The sequence below is a fragment of the Argentina silus genome, assembly GCF_951799395.1.
Source record: "Argentina silus genome assembly, chromosome: 14".
Lineage (NCBI taxonomy): Eukaryota > Metazoa > Chordata > Actinopteri > Argentiniformes > Argentinidae > Argentina > Argentina silus.
Window position 1 is genome coordinate 6,301,231 of NC_139668.1, and position 10,000 is coordinate 6,311,230.

Below are 10,000 nucleotides of genomic sequence, written 5' to 3' on the forward strand. Positions count from 1 at the left end.
GGTGGTGGTGGTGGTGGTGCTTCGCTTTACTGAGGCTTGGAGGAGAAGAGGAGGTAGTCTGTAGGCTCATTCTGGTACGAAGGCTTTGGAGAGAGCGCGGGGGGGTGGGGGAGGGCGGGGGGGAGATCGTCTGTCTGTAGGCTAACTCTTGTATGAAGGCTTTGGGGGAGTGCAGGAGAGAGTGGGGGGGGGGCGGGGGGGCGTCTGTCTGTAGGCTAACTCTTGGATAAAGGCTTTGGAGAGAGCGGGGGGAGGCATGGGGGGGCGGGGGGGCGGGGGAGTAGTCTGAGTCGTCTGTCTGTGGCTCTGGGCTTGATGCTGGGTCTGTTGTGTGTCTCGTATGGAGATTGTTGAGTAGTTCCCATAGTGTTCAGTGTTCAATGCTCAGTGTATGTACTCCAATGCTAAGTGGATTTCCCCCATGAGGGATGATGGTGGCACACACACACACACACACACACACACACACACACACACACACACACACACACACACTCACACTCACACTCAGGTGACAGATGTGTGTGTCTTCGTTGTATATCAGTGTCATATAGAATAAGGTTTTAAAGCAGAGCAGTGATGCCAGTCTTATTCCTGGTGTCTGTCCAGCCACTGCAGCATCAGGTGGGCCTGGTCACTGTATCCCAGGGGAGGCTGGCGGAGGTAGAAATCGGAGGACTGGGGCTCATTGTAATGCATGGAACGGAATGAGGGATGGTATCAAACACAACGTGTCTCTCTCTCTCTCTCTCTCTCTCTCTCTCTCTCTCTCACTCCCCTCATTCCTCATTTCATCCTATGCATTATAATGAGCCCAGTCCTCCGATTTCTACCTCCGCCAGCCTCCCTTGCCAGTTTATCCACCTGTGTCTCTCAGCCCTGTTCAGGAGGGCATGATTAAAACATAACTATAACTGTTGCTGTTGCCAGACCATAAATAGTCATGAAAGGGGGAATACTGGGTTGCCATGGTGACAGCGTATCCGTGCAAGTCAGTTGTGTGTAATTATGCGGCGTGTCTCTCTCACACACACACACACACACACACACACACACACACACACACACACACACACACACACACACACACACACGTTCATACATGCTATGCGACACACACGCATGCATACACTGGCTGGCAGTATGGTGTGTGTGCGTGTATGTGTGTGCGTGCATGTGTGTGTGCCTGTGAGTGTGTGTGTGTCTGTGTCTGTGTCTGTGTGTGTGTGTGTGTGTGTGTGTGCACGCGCGCGTGTGCCTGTGAGTGCACTCGTGCGTGTGCGTTTGTGTGTGTGTGTGTGTGTGTGCGTGTGTAGCCTCTGTCCTCCAAATGTCTCCATACCACAACACTATCATCAGCTATGTTTTCACCTCAGCTATCTAAACGAACCTGAAAATCAAGAGCTTTATCTGAGTGTTAATCAGCGCTCCTGCAACCGGCTAACATGTGTTTATCCCAGTGCTAAACTTGTCAAGTTGTTGTTGAGAAACTTTAAGAAGTTATGGCCTTTCGTCATCTTGAGTGAAGAGAGACTAGTCTATAATTACCAACCTCGTCACGGTAAAGTAGTAAGCAACAGTGTTATTATGGTATGTACAGTGTCACAAGGTCATTTCGTGCCTCTCAAAGAGGTGTCCTCTGCTTTGCCTGTTGAGAATTAGAAAAAGAAATCTGTATTTTGTGTTTCTACACCTTCTAGGCAGTATGTTGTGGTGTATTCCTTTATCCCTGCCAAGTGTCCTCTCGTTTGCCTGTGGAGAATTAGAAAAACAGCTTGATTGATCATGCTTCTCAGTGAGGCGTCCTTGGCTCTGCCTGTAGAGAATAAGGGACAGATCACATATCAGATAACATTACCCCGCTGGGATGATGTCATACGCTTATCACCATCTCAGTGACTGTATTACATGACCTACCGCTGCCCTGCATGTCAATACAGTACACCACACACACACACACACACACACACACACACTCACACACTCCACAGGATCCATGAACCCCCCCCCACTCGTAATCTCACAATATAAATCTATCAATATCAAATTACATACCCGAGTCCCGCCCCCCCCCTACAAAACACACACACACACACACACACACACACACACGCACACACACTTCAAAACTCATCCTGGTGCCCTCTTGTTCTGTACACAATATATGACACATACCATCCTGTTGACGAAAAGCCCTTAGAAATCCCCCGTTAGTGAGTAAGGCTCTGAATTCCTAAACCTGATGGATTACGGCCTGCGTCGTGTGATCTTGGAGCCCGTTGGCTGCTGGCCCGTGGTTTGGATGTGTGTTGTGTACGCCAGGGCGTCTTCCACCTGCTCATGTCCCTCTAATCTCTCTCCCCCTGCAGGCCAGGACTACCACAGTGATCTGGGTGTCAAGGTAAGGAGGCCCTGTTTGGCTTTTGGCTTTTACCTGAGCTGTTATTCAATCACACAGGCTGTTTTTGTTGTTGTTGTTTTTTTTAGTTTTTTTTTTACATGTGCTGTAATTCACACTTGGTTGATAAGAGTGTGTTTCTCTGGCTCATAGCAGCCAGCAGGGGATGAAGAACAGGGGTGGCAGGGGAAACTGTTGGAGGTAGAAATCGGAGGACGGGGCGTGTTTGACAGCATTCCTCATTCCGTTCCGTGCGTTACAGCGAGCCCCCGTCCTCCGATTTCTACCTCCACCAGCCTCCCCCTGATGAAGAATAAACAGCAGTTGTAGAGTGAGAATCTCACATTATAGAGCCATAGTCATAGTTCGAGGCTATGTATAACCCTAGGGTGTACAGAATTTCAATGGCCCATTATCTTGTCATCACCTTCTTCAGGGTGTGTGGCGGTGTCAATGTCATGTCGACTCTGAGAGACAGGGCGGTGTTCCCACTGGGGTGGAGTTGAACACATTTCTTACATTCTATTTCTTAGAAACACTAAGTTCAAGTTCGTTCTCTAAGCCACAACTTCCACTGCCTAATACTGGTTGGAGTTAGCATTCCAAGCTACAGCTTTTACTACACAATACTGCCTGAAGTTATCCCTCTCTCTCTCTCTCTATATATATATATATATATAATATATACCATTTAGCTGACGTTTTTATCCAAAGCGACTTACATTGCAGTGAGTGCGTATATTTTTCAGTGTGTATGGTCCCAGCGGGAGTCGAACCCACGACCTAAGCGTTGTTAGCGCCGTGCTCTACCGACTGAGCCACAGAGGACCACCCTCTGCTGATCCCTGTAGCATCTGCTACACAATACTAGCCTTAAGTTAGCGATACAGCTTTGACTCCTGTACACAATACTGGCCTGAAGTTAGCCCAGTGCTCCGAACTCCCACGCTCTACAACTCCATTTGCATAGGAACACAGTGGCACAATAGACTTTTCAGAACCCACGCAAATACACATAAACACATGCGGACACGCACACGCACACACACATATGCACACACACACACCACCTTGGGCAGATGTTTGGCTCAGCCTTACTGAGAAAGGAGCTCATAGTGCCTACATTGTAAAATTTCCTGTGTGTGTGTGTGTTTGCGTGTGTGTGTGTGTGTGTGTGTGTGTGTGTGTGTGTGTGTGTGTGTGTGTGTGTGTGTGTGTGTCTGTATCTTCCCTGGACTTTCTCTCCTGTCTTATTGACTGATTGAAAAGGGAAGGTCACTTTTTCAGAGCCAACACTGCATGAGCACCCCTTCTGTCTCTCTCTCTCTCTCTCTCCCACGCACACACACACACACACACACACACACACACACACACACACACACACACACACACACACACACACACGTACACACACACACACACGTACACCCAGTGCCCGGTCCTCAGCCACACTCTGGGATTCAGGCCATCTGATTGTTATCTAGGTCCATTCAGTTTGCAGAGGTTGGGCGCAGTACACCTCCCTCCCTTATCCCCTCCCTCCCTCCCCCCTCCCTCCCTCCCTCCCCCCCACCCTCCCTGGCTTAAAAATAATTAAACACCGGGGCCCCAGTCTATCCTGCCTGACCCTCCGCACAGCTTTCAGACAAATATGGCTTACGTGAGGAGGTTACTTACTGAATGCGCAACGCGGTAGTTCTGTAGCATTCTCTACGAGAGAGAGAGAGAGACAGAGAGAGAGAGAGAGAGAGAGAGAGAGAGAGAGAGAGAGAGAACTGCAGCAGCAGATACGAGAGCGGAGATCGTGTCTGCAGTGTGTCTCTGCACTGGTCTGCCCCCTAGTGGTGGTTGGTTGAATAGAAACCGAGTTGCAGGAGGAGGATGCTTTGAGACACTTGGACCAGAGCTATTTGATTCATTCCCATCGACCGGAATGGGAATATGAGAATGTCCTCTGTTGCATCGGGGAGGGATGTGGGAATGTGGGAACATCATTGTAACTGTATAGATATCTGTTTCGGTATCTATTTAGGTGTCAAATTAGGTATTTATTGAAGTATTAATTTAGGTATCTGTTTCTATGATTGGTTTAGGATAGATGTGTGTGGTCTTGGCAGGCAGATTGCATCACTAATGTTGCCTCCTAATGAAAGGATTGTATGGGAGAGTGAGGACTCAGAATGAATGAACCTGGGTCCTGAGCAGGGGAGGCTGGTGGAGGTAGAAATCGGAGGACGGGGCTCATTGTAATGCATGGAATGAAATGAGGAACGGTATCAGTGGTAAACACACAAGTGTGTGTGTGTTTGATACCATTCCTCGTTCTATTCCATGTGTTACAATGAGCCCCGTCCTCCGATTTCTACCTCCACCAGCCTCCCCAGGTCCTGAGCAGAAATAGACCACCTGGATATGTGTACCTGAACCAGGGGTAACCTTGGTGTGAGTCATACTGCAGGTGTTATACTGCAATACACAGCATTGATGAATGCCCTTGAAAATATTAGTTTTTCTGCATGATGATGTCACTGTCCTGATTCTCTTTCTCTCTCTCTCTCTCTCTCCCCTCTCTCTGTGTGTGTGTGTGTGTGTGTGTGTACTAGCTGCCTTCCTAAGGCCTAGGTGTGTGCGTGCGCGCGTGTGTGTGTCCAATGAGTGGCGCTCCCTGTGTGTGATGCATCATGGCTCCGGTGCTGAGTGCCTTGTGGGGGCCAGAGGTCGCAGGGTCAGGGGTCGCCAGGACCACATTACTGGGCGGCGAGCAGCTGGTCCTGGTGGGCACGCTCACGGCCATCTCTGCCTTCGTGCTGCTCTCTCTGCTACTGCTGCTGTGTGCCAGCTGCCAAGGGTGAGTAGTAGTACGCACTAACACACACACACATACACACACACACACACACACACACACACACACACACACACACACACACACACACACACACACATACATACACCAACACACACGCGCACACACACACACACACAATCAGGCACGGACACACACACACACACACACATACACCAACACACACGCCCACACACAATCAGGCATGCACACACACACACACACACACACGCACACACACACACACACACGCACACACACACACGCGCACATGTGATTAGTTTTTACTATTACCATCCTACATAACACGTTTAAAGACTATTACTGCCCTTGGATACGGTGTAAGTAGGTTATCTTCCTATCTATATGACTGGCATTGTGCTTGTGTGGTTGTGTGGTTCTGTATCCCCTTGTTCCATTATCAAGGACTCGCCTCATCCTTACTGGGCTGTAGAGCAGGACACTTCTAGAGAAGCAGAGCTGGGTTTCTGAACAAAGCTCCAACGCTTCAAAGAGTCGGAGGCGAAGCTGAACCTCAAAGGAGACAAAAAGTCTGCCTTTTTAATCATCTCCTCCTCTCCCCTCTTCTTCTCCTCTCCCCTTTTCTTCTCCTTTCCCCTCTTCTTCTCCTCTCCCCTTTTCTTCTCCTCCCCCCTCTTCTTCTCCTCTCCCCTTTTCTTCTCCTTTCCCCTCTTCTTCTCCTCTCCCCTTTTCTTCTCCTCCCCCCCTTTTCTTCCCTTGTCTCTTCTTCTTCTTCTTCTTCTTCTTCTTCTTCTTCTTCTTCTTCTTCTTCTTCTTCTTCTTCTTCTTCTTCTTCTTCTTCTTCTTCTTCTTCTTCTTCTTCTTCTTTTTCTTCTCACCCTCCAGGCAGAAGAAGGCGAACGTCCACCCCGGAGACCATGAGAACCTAATGAACGGAGTGAGTTTCCTTCCTCCTTCAAAACATCTCTTCTTTCCAGCGCCACTTTTCACACTGATTGTTCTGCCTCCCTCCGTCCGTCTGACTGAAGTGTTCTGTTTTGAAGAGGTTTTCCTCTGTTCAACGCTGTAGGAGTACTGTAGCAAAAACACCAACTCCCAGACCCCCCCCCCCCCCCCCCCAGCTGGAGCTGTGAATAGGCTGGTAGTTGTTTCATTTGGGGTGTCCCTCCCAAGATCACTGTAAGCGAATGGATCGTCTCTGATCGTCACAGAGTCGGTCAATGAGGACAGAGGAGAGAGTGTCAGTCTGTCAAGTAGGTTTTGCAGGGAGCAGGGGGAGGCCGGTGGAGGTAGACATCGGAGGACGGGGCTCATTGCAAGGCACGGACCGGAATGAGGAACGGTATCAAACAGGCCTCGTTCCGTTCCGTGCATTACAATGAGCCCCGTCCTCCGATTTCTACCTCAGCCTCCCCTGGTTTGGTGTTACGCCTGTTTCAATCAATTCTAGAGGACAGGTTTCCAAGGATGGCTCAGAGATGTGATTTTTCATGCCAGACAGCGTTTTTTCAATTTGAATTTCATTATACGTTGTTTCAGTTTCGCCCTTTTGACATTGTTGTGTTGAGGACAGTAATCTGCCTTTCATTAATGCCAAGAATTCTGTGTAGTTGAGAAGCCTGATATGTCTGAGTGTGTTCGTCTCCAGGAGAGGAGGACAGCTGTGTGTTTGGTGTTTAGTGTCTGCCTGTGTTCCACATCAACATCACAAGATACTAGTTAGTCAAGGATAGGGAGTGATGGTTGTCCCGTGTGTGTGTGTGTGTGTGTGTGTGTGTGTGTGTGTGTGTGTGTGTGTGTGTGTATGTGTGTGTGTGTGTGTGTGTGTGTGTGTGTGCCAGCCATGAAGCAGTTGCAATGACCACAGGGAGATGGAGAGAGCTCTATTCACTGGCACACACACACACACACACACACACACACACACACACACACACACACACACACACATTGGCCGACCTTCCGCTCCCTGTCCTTAGCGATGTGGAACCAGAGGGAGTGTCTGGGAAGAATGACCCTGGTCAATAAGTCAAAAGGTCAGAGTTCACAGCTCGAAGCGATCCAGGGATTCCAGGAATGGATGGGAGAGAACAACATGAATTCCAGAGGGGGGAGGCGTATTAGCATCATTTGATAAATGCTGTCAAAATATGTACACACACACTCTCACTCTCTCTCTCTCTCTCTCTCTCTCACACACACACACACACACACACACACACACACAGTCACACGCACACGCGCGCACACACACACACATACACACACACACACACACACACAGTAGCCCCTCTGTGGGAAGCGGTCATGTTGTAACCAGGGAGCGTATCCAGTAGTAAATGGGGCTGAGGATCTGGGCCAGCTCTGTTTCACTGACAGGTTCAGCCTGTGTGTGTGTGTGTGTGTGTGTGTGTGTGTGTGTGTGTGTGTGTGTGTGTGTGTGTGTGTGTGTGTGAGAGCTTATGACTGTGTACGTGTGTGTGACTCGCTGAAATCAACACCAGACGTGCAGAACGTGTCTCCACGTGGTGTACACTATGTTATGTACACATGCTGTCGTGTGTGTGCGTGTGTGTGTGTGTGTGTGTGTGTTCATGCTTCAGATTCACACATGCTGAAGGAGAGCAGTCCAGACACACAGATGGTTAGGATAGAAGAAGAGGACATTCTAACCAATCAACAACATCGCATCATGTCGAGTGAGAAACAACTGTCGTTCACCTTTGCAGTCCTACCCGTTTACCCTCAGCCATAAACACTGTACTTCTGTACGTGTGTGTGTGTGTGTGTGTGTGTGTGTGTGTGTGTGTGTGTCAGTGTATGTCATGTTTCTATATCCATCTTCATGTATTTCAATTGAAGAGCCATGTGCGGTATCAGCGGTGGTAAAAGAACCCGTAATATTGACATCCAACAAACCGAGCAGCGTTTAAGTGTGATTCATATCTCTCTCTCTCTCTCTCCCTCCGAGATAAAGTGACATGCTCTTACTTCTACGCTGTCACACACACACTCACACACACTCACACACACACAGTCACTCTCTCCTCAGACCTCGAGGGGATTAGAGAAACCTTTTTAGTTTTGATGAATATCTCAGCGGTGACCTTTTACATGGTAATAGCTGTCTGTGAGAGGATGGTGGAGAATCTGACTCCTAATAGGGTAGTGTGTGTGTGTGTGTGTGTGTGTGTGTGTGTGTGAGTGTGAGTGTCAGGCGCTGGGTTCAAATGGGTGTGTGAGTGTATGTGTGTCAAACACAGGGTTTAAATGGTGTGTGTGGTGTGTGAGTGTGCGTGTGTGTGTCAGGCGCTGAGTTTAAATGGGGTGTGTGTGTCAAACGCAGGGTTTAAATGGCTGTGTGTGTGTGTGTGTGTGTGTGTGTGTGTGTGTGTGTGTGTGTGTGTGAGAGACGACGGGGGCCTCTGATGGAGGCGTGCGTCAGGACGCTGACAGGTTAAATGGGGGTCCATGTCGGGCTGTGACAGGCTGAGTGTTGTACCTCAGTCACCCTGTGGTCTAATTGCAGCTCTGTCAATGCTGTCAGGGAACCTGACGACAGGCATGCGCTGCTGCGGTCGGCCACTAGGTGGGGGTGGAGGGTCACACTGCAGCGCTCTGGTCCTCTCAGCGAACAGGTGTCACGGATAAGAACAACGTCAACTAACAAAGGAGTTGTTGCTCCTCTCACAGTCATTATGTCATGGTGTTGTTCAATGGTAATATAATAATAATAATAATAATAATAATAATAATATATGCTATTTAGCTGACGCTTTTATCCAAAGAGAGTGCATACATTTCAGTATATATGGTCTCAGCAGGAACAGCAATCCAAGTCAGCCCCCAACCCCAACCCGCAAACACACACACACACACACACACACACACACACACACACACACACACACACACACACACAGTGGGGGGGGGGGCTAAAGTGTGAACTCGACCCATTAAATAGACCACAGTCCATTTTTATCTGAATGTTCCATTAATGAATGAGACATTAATTGTGTTCTGTTCTAATGATCATGTGGTGTCTATCGCTCAGCCTGACCCCGCCTCTCTCTGGCCCCATAGGTGTCAGACAGAGAAACGTTCAGCCAATCAGTGGACAGCCCAGGAACTGACCAGGTAGTGAGTAGCTATGACAACGGACCTCTCACCAGCGGCACAGGTACCACGGCAACACGGGCAACACTGTTGACATCATTTGACCGATGACATCATTTGGCATGAACAATGAAATGTTTATTCATACGACTGGTTTACCGCTGTAAATGATTGTTTTAAAGCGGAATTTTATTTCATAGTGTCGTATTTGGATGAGAAATATACCAAAAATATATTTTGGAGTGAAAGTTCCCTTTGTTAAGATACCATGTCAATGAGAGTGTGTATCCTCATCCCCCCCCCCCCCCCCCCATCCCCTCCACACACACACACAGTTCTCACAGACACCCAGGACACCAGCCCCCACCTCTCGGAGGAGATGCTGTCCAGCCAATCGGAGCTCAGGTCCTCCAAGTGCCCTCAGGACCGCGAGCTCCCCAGCATCCCCCCCAACAGCGCCCTGGAGGGGATGGGGGGGCCGGGGGCGGGGCCAGGGGGCGACGGCCCCCCGGCGTCGGGGGACGGGACCTACGAGATGGTGAAGGAGAGCGGCGTGGCGGCGTCACGTGACGTCAGCATGGAAGACTCGCTGTACGAGACCGTCAAGGAGCTGAAGAGCCCGCCCCACCCGGCCGGGCTGACCAATGGTAAGCCAC

At 49.5% G+C, this 10,000-nt stretch overlaps 1 protein-coding gene across 1 annotated transcript in view; it reads left to right on the plus strand.

Annotated features, from left to right (window-relative positions):
- The window catches only part of pag1 (phosphoprotein membrane anchor with glycosphingolipid microdomains 1), a 50,158-nt gene that overhangs the window by 28,917 nt on the left and 11,241 nt on the right, over window positions 1–10,000 (plus strand). Inside the window, exons 3-7 of the mRNA XM_083685164.1 lie at window positions 2,370–2,401; window positions 5,005–5,249; window positions 6,114–6,165; window positions 9,312–9,408; window positions 9,680–9,991. Of these exons, the coding sequence (XP_083541290.1) occupies window positions 5,083–5,249; window positions 6,114–6,165; window positions 9,312–9,408; window positions 9,680–9,991 (628 nt within the window). The 5' untranslated portion in view covers window positions 2,370–2,401; window positions 5,005–5,082. The remainder of the gene's footprint in view (window positions 1–2,369; window positions 2,402–5,004; window positions 5,250–6,113; window positions 6,166–9,311; window positions 9,409–9,679; window positions 9,992–10,000) is intronic.